Below are 17,394 nucleotides of genomic sequence, written 5' to 3'. Positions count from 1 at the left end.
TATTACACATTTTGTACTATTAACTAAGGCAATTGTGTAGTACTTTTGTCATGTATTTCACTCCAACAGTCAAACAATTGCGAGCTAACATCTTATTAATCTAAAACGTGCTAACGTACGGACCTATACGTTTTTATTTTAATTAAAACTGGGTCAGTCAATCAGTCAAGTAAATGAGAGAACGTATACTGCATTAAACTAACGTCATATATTTTAGTTAAGAGAAAAAGCGTTAACGTTTTACAATAATTATGTCGTTCATCGTATTTACAGAGTGAGCGGCAGGAGCGCTGTGATTGGTCTGCTGAGCTCATCACCGTCGACTTCTGATGACGCGACCTACATCACGGGCTGACGCGCGGAAAAACAAAGGCGGCGCGAGCGTGTTTTGATCCGGCGCGAGTTGTTTTCGTGTTATTGTTGATTTTTTAAATGTTTGCTGCAATCGATCGTACGCCAATAACGATCAACGACTGATTCCGATCAGTGATGCAGTACGGAAAGGAGCGGGTGGTGGCGCTTGTGGACATGGACTGTTTCTACGTGCAGGTGGAGCAGAGGCTGAATCCGGCTCTGAAGAACCTTCCCTGCGTAGTGGCCCAGTACAAGACGTGGAAAGGAGGCGGGTGAGGACACAAACACACAAACACACACACACACACACACACACACACACACGGAGCCGTACTCACAAACCTGTATGTCCCAGGAGGCTCCATGGGTAAGATGTAGAACATAAGATCTATTTCCTTTTATGCTTCCCCTTTGACCTCATCCCCTGTCAGGATCATCGCTGTGAGCTACGAGGCCCGGGCCCACGGCGTCACTAGGAACATGTGGGTAGACGATGCCAAGAAGCTGTGCCCGGACCTCCAGGTGGCTCGTGTGCGGGAGTCCCACGGCAAGGCGGACCTGACGCAGTAAGAGCCTGCGGTGGAATGAACCTGCGTGTCTTTTGTGCTTTAGAAGCTCAATAACAGAACCCGGCCCTGTGTGCAGCTACAGGGAGGCCAGCGTGGAGGTGATCGAGGTGATGTCCCGCTTCGCCGTGATCGAGAGGGCCAGCATCGACGAGGCCTACATGGATCTGACGGCCGCGGTCCAGGAGAGGCTGAAGGACGCGTCTGACAAACGCATAGAGCCGCACCTACTCAAGGCCACCTACGTCCAGGGCTTTCCTCTGGATCCTTCAGAGGACCAGGCCTCTACAGGACAAGCTGACCTGGATAAAGGTCGGCACAGAATGTCGAGATACCAACGCCTTTGCTGATTTTGCTTGATGAGCCTTCCTCCTCACAGCACTGACATGTTTGTCCCCCAGAGGAGCAGCGGTCCAGAGGTCTGCAGCAGTGGCTGGATGCTCAGCAGGGAGAACAGAGCTCTGCAGAGGTGCAGCTGGCTGTGGGGGCGCTGATTGTGGAGAACATGAGAGCGGCCGTGGAGGAACACACAGGCTTCCGCTGTTCGGCAGGAATATCGCACAACAAGGTGGAGTGTGAGAAAGTGGTTGCACGATACTTCAGAAGGGGGTCATCTTCATCTTAATCTTCATCTTCATCAGGGTGGTACTTTCTTCTGTTTCAGGTCCTGGCCAAACTCGCCTGTGGTTTGAACAAACCGAACCGGCAAACGGTTTTACCTTTGGACTCTGTGGCAGAACTTTTCAACTCCCTGCCCGTCAGTAAGATGTGAGCAGCTTTTATTTCAGCTGTTTCACTCTGACAGAAGGGTTAAGCTGCTGTCGTCATTCTGTTCTGGTTTCTTCCTCTCACACAGCCGTAACCTGGGGGGAAAGCTGGGGGCCTCCATCACCGACACGCTTGGGATCAAGAACATGGGAGAGCTGACTGGCTTCTCTCAGGCTCAGCTGGGGCAGCAGTTTGGAGAGAAAACTAGGTAAGACGGGACGGAGATGAGAGTCAAAGCTCCTGTAAGGTGACAGACAGCAGCCATTTATTATTTTTACTGCCTGCATTCACTGTGGGCTCCCCCTCCCCTTCTTTGTAGCCAGTGGTTGTACGACTTGTGTCGGGGAATCGACTTCGAAGCCGTGAAACCCAGACAGCTTCCCAAGTCCATAGGCTGCAGTAAGAACTTCCCTGGGAAGACGTCTCTGGCTACAAAGCAGCAGGTACGCCTCCCTCTCTGTCCCTCCTCTCACCTTCACAGTGTTGTGTTCTGTAACGTGTTCCTCTGAATGGCGTCTGTGTAGGTGCAGTACTGGCTGCATCAGCTGGCCCTGGAGCTGGAGGAAAGACTGACAAAGGACAGGGATGTGGTGAGTGGAATCAGCCTGTTCTCTTACTCTCTCTCACTCTGTGCTCTCTAAACAAACAAACAAACTCATCTCTATCCTGCAGAATGGCCGTGTGGCGAAGTCGCTGACCGTCGGCGTTTGCCAGCTCGGCGACAAACGTCAGAGCTTCTCCCGCTGCTGTGCTTTAGTGCGCTACGAAGCGGACAAGATGTCCGGTGACAGCTTTGCTATCATCAAGAGTCTCAACACAGCAGGAAACCATCAGGAGTCCTGGTAATCGGAGTGATTATACTGTTAAATATTTGAAGGCAGCGGCTGAATGTGTCCTGTGTGAAGTACAGTGTTGTGTGTCTGTCTCCGTCCCCAGGAGTCCACCCCTCACCCTGCTGCACCTCTCGGCCAGCAAGTTTACAGACGCGCCGTCAGCCGGAGGAATCGCTGGCTTCTTCAGCGGCGACGCGGCCTCATCACAGACTCTCTCCTCCTCCACTCAGGCCTCCAGCCAGTCGCCCTCACAGGGGAAACACGGCCCCGCGAGCAAACAGCCTGGATCCATTCAGTCATTCTTTCAAAAAGCCGCAGAGAAACAGAAGCAGAGGGTCACAGCAGACGTGGATGAGGATGAAGAGAAGAGCGACCCCCCGTCTACCGTCTCCTCCTCCAGGCTTTGTTCTCCCTCTGCTGCAGGAGCTTCCTTCAGCCCCCCTGCTGCCATCTCCTCTTTCTTCCACAAGAAGAGTGTTGAAAGAAGCTCGCAGGCTTCCACCTCCAACCCGAACAAACCTGACACAGGACATAAACCCGAGCCTGTCAAAGTGGAAGACCCCCCAAAAGACCAAGGTAATATTGGGTCAGGTTTGCCCCCGAGACAGATCTCGGAGTCGACACCTCACCCGACGATACCTGAGGAGTGGAGGGATCAACCGGACGTGGCTCCGGAGGAAACTCGCCTCTCAGCTTTAGATTCTTCTCTCTCTGCCTCCTTTATGCCTCCTGATTCATCTAAACATCCCCAGAGTGTGAACCCTGAAGACCTGATCACCTGTGAGCGCTGCAGCCAGGAGGTGCTGGCCTGGGAAATGCCCGAGCACAACGACTACCACTTTGCTCTCGACCTTCAGAACTCATTCTCTTCACCTGGGAGTTCGGCCAACGCCTCATCCTCTTCCTCCGCCCCCTCTGCGGCCCCTGTAACGGCCCAGTCCTCCAGGGGGAAGACCAAGACCAGAGGCCAGACGGGGCCGCAGGCCAAACGGCAGCGCGCCCAGGGGGGCAGCAAGGGAACTCTGGATGGCTTTTTCAAGAGGAACTAAGACCCGCAAACCAAAGCAAATCTATGAGTACAAAGTATTGGAACGTTTCATATAAATCATCTATGATTTGTTGATGTATTTGCTGGACGGAAGAAAAGCCATAATGTCATAGATTGTGAAGATTGAAGTCTTATTCGTTTTTTTATTATTTATCAAAATGCAGAATGAACCCACTGCTGTAAGAATCTGCATTTTGATAAATTTGTATAAGATTAAAGTTTTATAAATTATGAGAACAAGGTGAACGCCCGTGTTGCAGTACTCTGATCAACCACTAGATGGCACTATTACAAACAGATTACAAGAAGTTCGAGGAAGTTGGATTTGAGGGCAGCAGGAGATCCTGTTCACTTCTATGTGGATGTTTGGGTTACAGGAGTAAATGTGGATTTTGGCTGAGAAATCCTTTTATTATTTTGTGTTTTAATACTTTAAGATATAATTTTTCTAAGATTACAGAGTTTATATATTTGAAATGCTGCCAAATACAAAGAGATCGTACTTGACAATTCAAAACACACTGATGCAACTGAAGTGAAACCAGCTGCTCAGTGTTTGTGTGTACATTGCAGTCGAAGTGCGAAGAGGCCGAAGCTAATCTGTCCAACACAGACACCATGTCCTTCTGCTGATAGGGAGGAAAGATGGACATACAGATGGACGTGACTGACAGATGGACGTGTGACTGACAGATGGACCTGTGACTTACAGAGGAAATTTTCTATAATGTGAATTAATTGAGGACTAATTAAGTTGAATTATAAACACATCACCAACTCCACATTTGGAACTATTAAGGTCAAATAAGTTCATGACATCGAGGTCATGACCTTGTCTGACCTTTGACTCGATTACCCTCAAGTTGAAACAAGTTGCACCATAATCCTGAGGCGTGTTGTTTTGATTACGTGATTTCTGCCGTGTCATCTCTTTTGTATTGCGTGACTGGTCATGCAAAAATCTGGAGGTTTCTAACCACCTGCATCAGCTGGAGAAGGGCGGGGCAAGGCGGCTACGGCCTGCTGTCACGGCAACCTGCAGACAAACAGCTGACGGCTGATGACACTGTGAAGGAAGTGGAGCAACTTAAGTGTTACGAGCGAACGCAAAAAGCAAAAACACACGGCTGTAACAGAGATAATAAAACTTTATTAATGTACACTGTGATACACAAAATGGATCCGTACATAAATATAGATATTGCATTTCACCTAAACATGATTAAATATTGAAACTTTCAGTGAAAATAAAAACAGCTCATAAAGTTGTGTGTTGGTGTTCCAACAGCAGGAAAAAATGCAAATATTAAAAATCCAAAATGGGAGGAAAAACAAAGTCTGAGCACCTGATAGAACACATTGAAAAAGGCTATAAAATATTTTGGTTGAATGTTATTTAAACTCTCTATGACGACAACATGGGCGTAACAAAACATTCCGATGGTCTTGTTGTCAGACAGCAGATCCCTTTCATACTCTTCTGGTGGACATGCAGTGACGTCAGACGGGCGATAAGGCCGACGGCAGGTGAGCCGTCAACATTCATTTACTAATTCCCCGCCAAAAAAGGGATTTGAAAGAGTAGCACCAACTTCCATCGATTTACTCAGGAGGAGAACTTCGGCGTGTGATGAAGTTTGCTCCCGTGGCAGTTCAGTTAGGCACTGAGGGTTAAACCTCCTCCGGGTTCAGAGGCGTCAGTGACTCCAGATGACATCAAGCAGCTCATAATAGATGATGTAAACCTGCATCAGGAGGCGGCTTCACTCTCACACACACACACACACACACACACCGTGCATTAACGAGCACGGCTCTTTGGGACGAACCTCGTCTTTAACATGCCTCAAAGCGCCGACAGAACTCTCTGCTGCACAAACTGCCAGAGTGAAATACTGTCTGACACCAAATCAACAGACCTGAGTAACTAAAGCACTTAAAAGACAGGAAGTGAGACCGCAAAAACCGTCTCACAGCACCATCCAGAGGTCATTATGAGTGAACCAATAAACTGATGGAGTTATCCCGGCAGGTCCACACACGCACACACACAGAAACAGGGTCAGTTCTTACTTTGCATACCTGGCTGTGCTCTCCTTCACCTTCATAAAGTGCCTTTACATCGACGCCACGCCGCCTCAGCCTCCAAGGAAGAGCAGACATTTTTTTGCGATAGCTTCACTGAACTCAGTCCCAGTCACTAAGGAAAGGATAAGCTTATAGAGTGTTAACATACAACAGGACCAGAGGCAGTAAAGCTGGTCACACACACACAGACAGACACACACACGCACACACACACACACAGCAAAGACACTGGCCACACCCTGATGTCCGACATTCTCATACTTGCAACTTCTGAGTTTGTAAACAACTGTTGGCCGAAGCCTAAATCAGTGCGTCTGTGTGTGCAACATGTCACCGCGTTGTGCGACTGCATCTGTGTGTGAAATGTGTCAGCAGCACTAAAAACGTGGGCGTCCGTGTTGGCGCGTCCTTGTTGTTATTTGTTGATCTGAGCGCCGCGGCGACTGCGCGGGTTCCAGACAATCAGTATCACTTTGGTAGATGTTGCTAAGTGAACATGTCACAGAGGTCAGTTGAGGGATTTCCTCTGATCAGCACCGTTAAAAAAAGCAACACGAGGGCTCGAACGAGCGAACAGAGACGTTTGGTGACAGCAAGGCTTTGGAGAAAGGTGACAGAACTTAGGCGACCTTTGGAAAAACGCAGCAGGTTGTTTGCGAAAAAGACGATCCTGCCTGAAGCGACTGGATCTTAGGGTGAGACAGTTTACTCTGGTGATTCTTCTGGGCCGAGCTGCAGTTTGGTGACGTGGCCGATGCCTTTGGTCACGCCCTGCCTGAAGAGCAGCTTGGCGCCGACCTTCAGGTACTCCGGGTGCTTGATGAACTTGAAGCGCACCACCGCCTTCTCCCCCGTCCTCAGCTCATCCTGCGGTCAAACAAAGATCAAAGCAGTTTAGAAAAGATCCAGAAGACCTGACTCGTGGCGTTTCGGTTGACTTTCAGAGGGGGGCTGACCTTGCCGTACACGGCTTCAACGATAGAGGTCTGTCTGACGTTACCGACGTGTACCGTGACCTGGAAGCCCTTGTGGAAGGTCTTTGCAATGAAGAGCAGCACAATCTCAGCCTCGAACGTCCAGCACACGGTGGGATCCATCTCTGGACTCACCATCACCATGCCCTGAGGAACACACACACACACACACACCCACACACACACCTGCCTGTTAGATGAGTTATAAGGACGCTCACTGGCAGAGTTGAAAGAACGTCACCGACGAATGTCTGACCTTGCGTAGCAGCGAGCGGTCGAAGTTTCCCAGGGCGAGGGTCGCTGCCTGGCCGGCCCTGAGCACCCGGCACGCCGAGCGGTTCCTCTGGATGCTGCCAACGGTCAGCTTGTGGAACAGACCCGAGTCTGTGGGCCCGACCACGAGGTCGTCCCCCTCACGGCAAATACCACTGTGCAGCAAAAACACCATTAATATTAAAGAGGCCATGCAACTTCTCCCCCCTCAACATGCAGACTGGAGACCTAGACTCACCTGTACAGAGTTCCTCCCACAACTGTCCCCACTTCAGGGACTGTGTAGATCTCGTCCACCTGTAACAGGAAACACAGTGGGGTCAGGTACAATCAAAGTAAGCGTTGCATGAGATTGAGATTGCGTCGTCTGAGCGTCTTCGTTCTACCTGGAACTCAGTCAGCTGCTGCATGAGCTCCTCCTGCTCCTTACTGTTGCTGAGGGGAGGGATGATGTTGAAGAAGACCTTGAGCAGGTCCAGACTCTCTCCAGACACACTGGACAAGGTGAAGATCGGCGTGATGCTAATTGGCAAAAGGAGAAGAAATTCCATTATTATGAGTCTGATGGCGGTGTAAAACTCTTCACTTTCAAGTAGTTGTTGATTTCCTTGGTCCTTACTTGGGCGACTGAGCGAACTGCTGCGCTGCCATGACGGCGTCGTCCGTGTTGCTCACGATCATGGGCACCTTGTTGCAGCCCGGCTGCTTCAGGACTCGCTCCAGCTGCCGCACCGTGCGCTCCACCGTGGGCCGTGTGCACAGGTCCACCTTGCTGACCACGATGAAGGTGGGCACCTTCAGGGCCATGGCCAGGCCCAGGTGCTCTCGCGTCGTACCAGCTGTGGAAGGAGGACAGGGGAGGACGGGGATTAGGTTCAACAAACTAGGAGGAGTACGTGACGGTTTTTACGTGTCTTTTTAACCAACACAATGTTTGCTTTAAGTATGTAATTTGATCATTAGGGATACAAAAAACGAATCGGGCATGTAATGTGAAGAACTGTGCTTGACGGTATCTCTTGGCGTGTTAAATGTAGGACAAGTCCGGGCGTGTTCCTGTGTTACTCAGCGTGCAGCAGCTCGGATTTCACTGAGCAGCAAACACTGGACGGCGACACGGAGATGACATCGGTCCAGAGGTCGCCTGTGCTTATCTGTCAGCTGAAACTTAATGAGTCTGAAGGTCACGAGAGTAATTACACAACCGATAACAGCAGGAAAGTTCCTCCATGATGTATTCACTCCTTATGTCATATGAAGAAGATAAGGCTGCTAAGTTCAGCGAACATGTTCAACCACATCCAGGTGAGTATGTCACTAATGCCTTGCTGTCAGGTGACCTCTCACAAAGGTCACAGCAGGCTGACTGTGTTTGTATGTAAACAAACTGATGCACGTGAGACGCAGAGTCGTGTTATGTCGGTTATGTCTCAGTTCAGAATTCGTCCTCAACTCACTCTGTAAGTCCGATCCGATCATGGCGGGAAGACAGAGAACCAAAATAGACATCAGCTGATGGGTGGATTGTTGTCCCAGCTGGCAGATGTAAACACAGTGTGGGACCTTCCACTGAGGTCAGAGGGGGGGGGGGGGGGGGGGGGGGGGGTTATGTGCAGCGTCACAATCAAAGTTCCTCCGGCTTTTGCTCTGGCTTTACGCCCGACCCAGACTGAGACCAGAGCGTTGCGTTACACAGATCTGTTACTGTGTTTCATAATTTAAACCCCGAGCTCTCCGGTTGCCGTCGGCGTCTCCCCTGTCCGCCTTTGACGTGGGCGAGCCTCAATCCTGACCCCATTCCTCACCTCGTCTTTACAGGGCGACCTTACAGTTGAGCAGCTGTACTTTGAGGCAGAGCGAGCGTTCCTAACTGTAACACATCCGTGTACATGTCAGGATGGCCGAGCGGTCTAAGGCGCTGCGTTCAGGTCGCAGTCTCCTCTGGAGGCGTGGGTTCGAATCCCACTTCTGACAGCATCATTTTGAAGGACTCGTTAACTTAATACTGTGGTAGGGCTTCACCGTAGCAACATCAACGTAAAAGGGGGCAAACTGGGATGTCAGCATTTCCGAGCCTTCAGTGCCGACAGCAGTGAATGTGATCATAAATAACCACACCAGAAAGGCCCGAGGCTGACATTTGAAGTGATAACTACCAATTTTCACAGAGGAATGAAAACTGCAAACACTCCGGGCATTTATAGGTGCAGCTTTCAAAGCCAAGCAGAAAAAGGAGATTCTGTAAACAAAAGGTCAGGAGCTTTTAAGGGGGGTCTTGTCTGAGGCCACTGGCTCCCTGACGTAGCAGGTCTGATGTACAAGACAACTTGTCAGGATGGCCGAGCGGTCTAAGGCGCTGCGTTCAGGTCGCAGTCTCCTCTGGAGGCGTGGGTTCGAATCCCACTTCTGACAGCTACATTTTTGGCCGGTAGCAGGAAACCAAGAGCTGCTGCAATGTTGGACAATAGCAACTTCAAAGTGAAAGTAGCAAACTGGACAGTGGCGACTACTGAGGCAAATGTCCAGAGCGGTGAGACTTGTAACAACAACCACTGTGCGACCACCACTCTGCGTTCCCTCAACCTTTTTCACAGAGGAAGGAGAAGTGCAGCGCTCTCATCAAAGCCGTCTTATTTATGGGTGCAGCTCCAAAAGCAAAGTGGAAAGAGGAGATTCTATAAACAGAAGGTCAGGTTCTATTAACAGCAGGGGGTCTTATCTGAGGCCGCTGGCTCTAGCTGCCACAGATCCCTCCTCCCAATACACACGCTGGGTCTGGGTCTGGGTCTGGGTGTGGGTCTGGGTCTGGGTCTGGGTCTGGGTCTGGGTCTGGGTCTGGGTCTGGGGGTCATCATTATGTGACGCAGTGCTTACTTCCAAAATATGTCAGGATGGCCGAGCGGTCTAAGGCGCTGCGTTCAGGTCGCAGTCTCCTCTGGAGGCGTGGGTTCGAATCCCACTTCTGACAGGAACATTTTATCAGTGACTTCACGCACTCCTGTCTGATCGCAGCAAAGCAAACCCTCCTGTTCTCTACAGTCCAACAGACACTAGGAACCATTCTTATATTTGCTCTGCTATCATCTTGTTTGTTGTTGCTGGGCTCACTGAGGAAGCCGAGCGATGCATATTCGGAAACAGAGACTTGGACCTGGTAGCCTTCTCAAATTGCGCACCAGGAATTTTACCATAATGTCTGACGGTGCAATTGATGTTGTAACACAGTATCCAAGTGTTTCTGAAGCAGCAGAAGAAGAGACGCCGTAACACAAGTGGTTGGGATGTGAACAGTCGCTGCCAGAGCCCAACACCACTAGTGCCAAAGACTCACCCTTGACATGTAAGTCAGGATGGCCGAGCGGTCTAAGGCGCTGCGTTCAGGTCGCAGTCTCCTATGGAGGCGTGGGTCCGAATCCCACTTCTGACAAAAACCTTTTACACTGATTCCCACAAGCGTTCAATAAACTAAAGCAATACCAGAGTTCTGACGCAGAGGTCTTAAACCTGCCCAACGTGTCAGACTAGCAACTGGGCGGAGTGTCCTTTCTGCAAAGTCAGCCACTTAGTCTGTCATGGATGGAAGGTATTTGTGTTATTCTGGGACTAGTAGTGGACGTCAGAGGGGAGGGTCTAAGGATAGGGAGGGTGGTCTGTTACATAAGCCCACATATCACATGTTTGCAGAGTGTCTACGCCACTGCTGCTCCTACGACTCTGTGGAGGTGGTGTGCAGAAACAATGAGCACCTGGGCAGACACACACACACACACAAAAAGTGTCTGGAGAAACCTCTTACCCATGCCCGTGTTTGCGCTGACGACCAGCATCGCGAAATCGGGGCAGTAGCTCGTAAGGCCGAAGATGGTGGTCTTCAGGTACTTGTGGTGTCCAGCCAGGTCGATGAACGTGATCATTTTCGAGGCGTTCTCGCAAATCTGCTCCGCTGTCCGAGACTCGCTGTAATTCACAACCTAGAGAGGGAAGAAACAAGAGGTTATATGTTCCACCTGAGCTAGTATTTATGAGAAATGTACCCCGACAGCTCAAACTGAATCCATTTAATCTTCTCTCACTTCTCCTTTGCTGTTGAAGCCGAGGATCTCGAAGCTGATGCTCGACGTCCGTCCGGTCTGGATCTCGTGTAGATGCCTGAAAAGGTTGAGTCTCGCTCGTCCCCGCCCGTTGTCCAGCTCGCCCTGCGTTAAGACACCCAGCAGAGTGGACTTGCCCGAGTCCACATTACCCAACACGGCGACTCGCAGGTCGAGGAACTGCGGGGAGAAAACGTGCAATGAGGATGAAACAGTGTGCGGTTTACAGATACGTACAACTGGCCACGTAGCTTCACAAGAGGCCTGACTTACCTGTTGGTCATCGGGGACCTTGCGAATGAGAACCTCGGCAATCTTATGAGGAACCTCAGAGTCGTACTCAACCTCTCGCTGTCTGAGAACAGCGATGTCAGCTCCCACTCTGTCAGAGAGGAAGCAGGTTATTGTGGGTAAACTTAGGAGAAACACAGAGACGCTGGCGATTTAAGGGCCAAAGAAACGGATGAAGAGAGACTTCAGGCCCTTACTTCTCCGCCAGCCTGTGCAGAGTCTTTAGCGACGCCCTCATGTCTTCCTCCGGCAGTCCCACCAGCATGCCGTTGTCCTCCACGCCAATTTGATAGACGGCTTCTCCTCGGCCCTCCTGCAGACGCCATTTCATTTGCGTTGCCAGGTGCTCGAAGCGGTATTGCGTGGGATTCACCAGCTTCAGCTAGTCAAGAGAGGAACCTCAGAAATCAGTGCCGGACCACGCTACTGTGGTAATACGTGCGGTTTGATTGAGTCTAGCCAGGAGATACAAATCACTGTGAATAGCTCTCATACATGACGACTGTAGGACTTACATGGAAAACCAAAAACTGTTGATGTGGTGAGGAAGCAGCTGTCAGCGCCATGCTAAACATGCTCCTGCTAATCCACTGTGGTGTTGGTTTTCAGTAGTAAACCACATTGGCTGCACTTACATGTTACACTTGCATTTGATGATAGACACAAATGGAAAATGGATGAATGAATAAAGACAAGCTACTGTGACTGCGACCGACAGAAGCTACCGATGAAGTCTTCATTGTTTGGTGTAAATTAAAGCAACCAAGTCCATTTTGACAGAATAAACCCCCACTTTTTAAACACAGAAGCCCTCTCAAGTGACAGCTCTTTTGCTTACCTTGTACTCTATATTTCCCTCTTCAGCCTAAGTGAGCGAGAGAGGGGGGGGGGGGGGGGGGGGGGAGAGGGAGAGAGAGAGGCAGAGAGAGAGAGAGAGAGAACAACAGCTGTCAGACTGTACCAAAGTGAGACAAAAGGCCATTGATTTGTCAAATGACACAAAGAAAAGCAATCTGACTGAATGGGCAGCACAGCAGCATGTGAATAGGCAGTGACTGAGGGCTATACACACACACACACACACACACACACCAAAAAAGTGTAAAATTCAACATGCTTGGGTAAATGTCTTACATGTGTACAACTACTGCTGCTGTCATTATGCTACAGCTACACTTCTAGTACAGGTGGTCTGGTAAGGTTACACACAGTACATGCTGGTGGATCAGATGAAACTGCAACCACAAAACATGTTGAGACTTGTCCCAGCGGCCACCGAGCAAATGCAAGAATACTGTTATTAGAGGAAATACCTGTATGTATAGAAATATGACTGGGAGAGAAAATGTCTTACTATTATTATTAATAATAATAATAAATGTCATATATATAATTTTTTTACTAAAATAAGTTACATTTACAATAAATACAACATAAAATGACCGGTACAAACATGAACATACATCACATTTACGCCTATGCTGCTTTATACTGAAAAGGGAAGTGATCAGGGGAATGTGTGGTCTGTGTGTAATAACATTATAATACTTTATGATGTTTATCGCTGAGAATAAACCTGTAATACTTCCTTCTTGTTCTCTTTTAATACCAAAATAGGATGCACATAATTGTAAAACAAAAATACACAGACACACACACACACACGCCTACTCTGCTGTATTTACAAACACAGCTGATCATCCACAACCAGTGACTCAATTAGCCATTTTTATTTTGGCGCGGTGTTAATATTATGAGCTAATCGAGCTAAATGTACACATCTGACCTACAAACTTAATAAGGTCAAAGTGCGCGTGCAACCTGCGTCTAAACTTCTCATTTACTTTCCTCTCTGACAAATGTTACTGACTACGTGTCACTGGTAGCCGGTTTAACTTCATGTTGGGATACACGGTGTAACGGAACAACAAGTGGCCCTGTTAACTGATGACTTCACCGCTGCACGTCATTTCATCATCCTCGCAAACACCTCTTTTTGCGATCACGACTGGATCGTATAAACCCATCTGACAAAATCTATATTTGAGATTTTTAGTTTAGTGAAAACAAACAAGCAGGCATCAGCGCGGACAGCTGAACAATCTCTTCCTGCTTTTAACATTTTGTGGTCAAACATGACCCAATATATCAAGATACCAGTGTAAATACTGGTGATTCCCTTTGAAACAATAAATAGCACGAAATAAAGACGCGAATACACAGAAAACATTCACATTAATATTCTCGTTTTCGACATTTGGCATCACGAGCGACTGCCGGCGCTTTCAGGCTGAGGTCACAAGATAACGCGGTCACTCGTTACAATACAACACCGGTGAATGCAATACACACGGCTAGCTGGGTTGTTTAGCATCACACATACACAGGCACCCCTCCCCCCAATCTCCTCCACAAACACACACACACAATTATTTCATTCCCGGCTTCGCAAACAATGCTGGCGGGACGAATGTTGCTCATACTAGCGGCAGATATGCGTGCCCTTCCCGGCTTACCTCTGGGGGTAGATACGGGGTGTTATTGCTTGGTTTGAAGTTGCGAGGCGACCGGACCTTTCCCTTCTTGTTAGTCTTTGCACAAGCCTTTTTAGGGGGGACCCCGTGTCCAGGTCCAGAGCTCTGTCCACTTCCTGGTCCAAATAACTCAGATACCCGCGAATCCATCACCGACTACTTTGGGATCAATATTATCACTTCCCGGATAAATATGACACTAAAATATTAAATTAAACATCAACACAGGCGTGTAGGCGGTTGTGTTACAGAGTAAATGTCGGGTTATAAGTCATTTACAGTCCCCCAAAACAAAACACCGACAGCCCCCAACTCTCGAACCGGACAATAACAACACTAACGTCCCAGTATCGTTTTTGAGTTTACGGTGGATGCACGTCATACGCCGGACACAGCGGGCTTGTGTGTGATTTGTTCACCGGGACTGCCTCGGGGAGCGGTGCTTATATTCGCCCGGCTAACGTGGTTGTAGTTTATAAACCCCGTCCTCCTAGCTATCGAAGATCTGACTAGTAACAAACGCACAGATTGCCAGTTCTTTGCATCAGACTAAAAAGGAAACGAACAGAGGTTACACCTACAATCCACTAAACACTCATTTAGAAACTGATATAAAGTATCAAATTGATGTCAACACGAGTCACTGTAAGAGTCTTTGTACTTCATGAACTCTATGATATACACTTTAGCTTGTTAGTTTGGATGACATCACTTTGTTAGTTTGATGACATCAAGTGTCTATTAAGTCGCTGTAAAGTCATATAATTTGAAAGTATTTTTTAATTTTCTCATCATCACACTGATTTGTGAGTCATTGATTTGTAAATATGAAATGATTGCACATTTCATCATTTGAATCAACCACAAGATTAACAATAACATTTATGGGCAAAGATCATTCAAATGAGACAAGGCTGTTGTGTTATTATTTCTTCCACAAATGACATTGCTTTCATAACATGCCTAACCCTGCATTGCTAAGATGTTTCCTCTCCAGCATGCTCACTGATGACTGATGACCTTCTTCCCCATGCAAATCATAGTAAAATAAATGAATAAATCACTAAATCACATTCAGAATGGTGGGACTTCACGTAACACATTGAAGACCTCTTCTACTTCTTCTTCTTTGAATACAGTGCCATCAGGTGTTTGTTTAGTATAGCATGACTCTTCTACTCAAGGTTTTAAAAACCACAAATGTCTGGGGACCTTTACAAAGACTCCAAACTAAAGTTGTCTTCATTTATTTAGTTATAAGGTCCATGTCCTTGGCAGAGTATAATCAACCAATGCTATCCCTTTTTCTACAAGTGCAATGAATCATTTATTAAATACACTTAATGCCCTGTCGATGTGTGCATGAAGGAACTACAATTCTGTTCCACCATAAACTGTGACTGTTCCTGCAAAGAGAGTGAGATCTGAGACGAAGGCAGCCAACTCCCTCGTGTCAAATGAATACTTTCACAGTGTGACATTTCCCAAACTCAGCACTGATTGGACAGAGAGCCTGTGATGTGGAGGCTCAGCCCATTCTGTCCTGCCAAAAAAAAAGTTGGGGATATTTACAGCTTGAGGTTTCTTCCGAGATCCACACTCAAGTCTGCACGAGCCACATTGTGTTGCATTAGTTGTGCCCTTTTGGTCAGGATGAGTTATCCACTGGTGATTCTGCTCTGCGTGGCAACACTGCAGCAGACCTCCAGGGCCGTCCTCATGGATAAACTGGCAGATAACAAGCTTTGTGCAGATGCAGAGTGCTCGTGTAAGTCAGGGGGGCATGAGGGAGCATGAGGGAGCATGAGGGAGCATGAGGGAACAAGAGGGAGCATTAGGGAACGTGAGGGAGCATGAGGGAGCATGAAGGAACATGAGGGAGCATGAAGGTAAATTTTCCCGTAAGAAACGCGTCATTTTTGATTCACACTCCCCTCATCTCTTTCCTTGTCTGTGCTTCATTAGACGCTCTCTCCATGGCCACAGCTTTGGATGATTTCATCGCTCCGGACTGTAGATTTATCAACATCAAGAGGGGGCAGATGGTCTATGTGTATTCTAAACTTGTTCCAGAGGAGGGCGCTGGAGTCTTTTGGTCTGGAAGCGTAGGTGCTTGTTTGCTTTATACCACAGCAGAGAGCAAAACAAATGATCACATTCTTACCAAAGTCAAAAAAGGCACAAGAAAGCAGAAGTTGAGGCAAACAGAGATTAACTTTGTTTCTGTCCAAAAGCAACACGACCAGATGGGCATTAAGGCTAAAGTTTAATCTGGAGGCAACAAAGATAATTTATGTAGAATTGTTATGTGTACTCTGAGAGAGTTGAATACAGATCACACACGTTATCTGAAGTTGGAGAGGTTGTGGTGTTTCTGCTGGCAGGTCTACGGTGAGCGGTATGTGGACCAGATGGGCCTCATTGGATATTTCCCCGCTACTATGCTGAGAGAGACGCAGAAGTTCACAGAGGAGACGGTGCAGATTCCAACAACTGTGAGTAGCTTCAATACAAAACTTTGTCCCCTGCTGTCAAATTTGATCTCATTTTAATTTTGCTTGACTGTTTTTGTTCTTCAGAAAATGGACTTCTTCTGTGAGTAGGACATCAACGACTCCCCGTGTGCTGGCCGTAGTTATTTACGTTTAGAATGAAAGCATACAAATTCTCAACATCACATTGCATCCCAACATTCCCAAGTTGCCGTCCTCCTGTAGAGTCAGCCGGACCTTCCTCTTGTTCTCTACACATTTTTCAATAAAGTCTTTTTTATATCATATCAAGCATGTTGTTGTTTTGCTTTTCTGGTCTCAAGTGGACACAACATCCATTCAATATGCCCGATTTTGAGTTAACCCTAACCCTCACACGCTACTTCAAATGCTGGAATACAGATAAAGAGCCGTGGTGCTGAGGCTGACAGACGAGACGGTTTGGACAAATCCAACGACGACAAAGACAATTACTCCCGTCTACCTGGACATGTGGACGTATTATTAGGGGAGATGGTTGGAAGTGACAGCTGGGAGTGGAAATGTCTTGTTTGGTTACTGATTCTCTACGGCAACAGTCCGGATCCCCCCCCCCCCCTCTCAAAAATGTAACACGTCACCTCTGAAAACCCTACAGGCTCTGTACAGCCCAGCAGGTCCCTGTTTGTAGATGCAGTCTGCAGAATGTTTGCAGTAATAGATGCGGAATAATCTCACTGTTCCCTGTTTGAATGATTCACCTGCAGTTTAGGAACATGAGCAGATGAGTTGGCCTCTTTTACAACTGACAAATGCCACTGAATGTTACAGTGGGAGTGTTTTATTTTTTTTTCCAGCAAGTGTTCAGATAAATAGAGCAGATGGGATGAGACAAACCTGCATATTTTTACATTTCTTAAAGACGAGCAAGATCTCTTTCCTGCTCACCCTGTCTCTCTCTCTCTCTCTCTCTCTCACACACACACACACACACACAGACCCAGAGTAGTCAGTTGGGCATGTGTTCCCAATCCATGATTAAACATGGCCTGACATTTACTCTGGCTGTTAAGGCTCTTTCCAAAGGACGACAAGGATCTCAT

The 17,394-nt window shown here is 47.9% G+C and overlaps 3 protein-coding genes and 4 non-coding genes across 7 annotated transcripts; 6 read left to right on the top strand and 1 right to left on the bottom strand.

The window, feature by feature from the left end:
• The first annotated feature begins 366 nt into the window (after positions 1-366).
• Positions 367-3,737, top strand: polh (polymerase (DNA directed), eta). Its single transcript, XM_076141731.1, has 10 exons — positions 367-626; positions 786-920; positions 1,000-1,232; positions 1,322-1,488; positions 1,585-1,688; positions 1,777-1,896; positions 2,008-2,131; positions 2,213-2,278; positions 2,361-2,530; positions 2,625-3,737. Exons 1-10 carry the CDS (start codon positions 490-492, stop codon positions 3,568-3,570), a joined length of 2,202 nt encoding a protein of 733 aa, XP_075997846.1. The 5' UTR covers positions 367-489; the 3' UTR covers positions 3,571-3,737.
• A 2,007-nt stretch (positions 3,738-5,744) lies between these two features.
• On the bottom strand, positions 5,745-14,175 carry gtpbp2a (GTP binding protein 2a). The gene is made up of 12 exons (XM_076141742.1): positions 13,803-14,175; positions 12,125-12,151; positions 11,484-11,668; positions 11,269-11,377; positions 10,978-11,175; positions 10,701-10,875; positions 7,524-7,743; positions 7,291-7,426; positions 7,143-7,201; positions 6,888-7,059; positions 6,614-6,778; positions 5,745-6,524 (listed from the first exon to the last, which is right to left on the bottom strand). Exons 1-12 carry the CDS (start codon positions 13,968-13,970, stop codon positions 6,363-6,365), a joined length of 1,776 nt encoding a protein of 591 aa, XP_075997857.1. The 5' UTR covers positions 13,971-14,175; the 3' UTR covers positions 5,745-6,362.
• trnal-cag (transfer RNA leucine (anticodon CAG)) lies at positions 8,796-8,878 on the top strand. The gene has a single exon. It is a non-coding gene; the product is annotated as a tRNA-Leu (tRNA).
• trnal-cag (transfer RNA leucine (anticodon CAG)) lies at positions 9,234-9,316 on the top strand. Its single transcript has one exon. It is a non-coding gene; the product is annotated as a tRNA-Leu (tRNA).
• On the top strand, positions 9,790-9,872 carry trnal-cag (transfer RNA leucine (anticodon CAG)). Its single transcript has one exon. It is a non-coding gene; the product is annotated as a tRNA-Leu (tRNA).
• On the top strand, positions 10,249-10,331 carry trnal-cag (transfer RNA leucine (anticodon CAG)). The gene has a single exon. It is a non-coding gene; the product is annotated as a tRNA-Leu (tRNA).
• A 1,298-nt stretch (positions 14,176-15,473) lies between the features above and the next one.
• LOC142991615 (otoraplin-like) lies at positions 15,474-16,526 on the top strand. The gene is made up of 4 exons (XM_076141683.1): positions 15,474-15,588; positions 15,786-15,925; positions 16,205-16,315; positions 16,400-16,526. The coding sequence occupies exons 1-4, from the start codon at positions 15,474-15,476 to the stop codon at positions 16,421-16,423; spliced, it is 390 nt and encodes a 129-aa protein (XP_075997798.1). The 3' UTR covers positions 16,424-16,526.
• The last annotated feature ends 868 nt before the right edge of the window (positions 16,527-17,394 follow it).

The sequence above is a fragment of the Genypterus blacodes genome, unplaced genomic scaffold (assembly GCF_046128005.1).
Source record: "Genypterus blacodes isolate CSIRO-AG114 ecotype Tasmania unplaced genomic scaffold, CSIRO-AGI_Gbla_v1 ptg000020l_1, whole genome shotgun sequence".
Taxonomy (NCBI): Eukaryota; Metazoa; Chordata; class Actinopteri; order Ophidiiformes; family Ophidiidae; genus Genypterus; species Genypterus blacodes.
The sequence above is the reverse complement of the archived record's forward strand: the minus strand, read 5'-3'. Positions and strand labels throughout refer to the sequence as shown.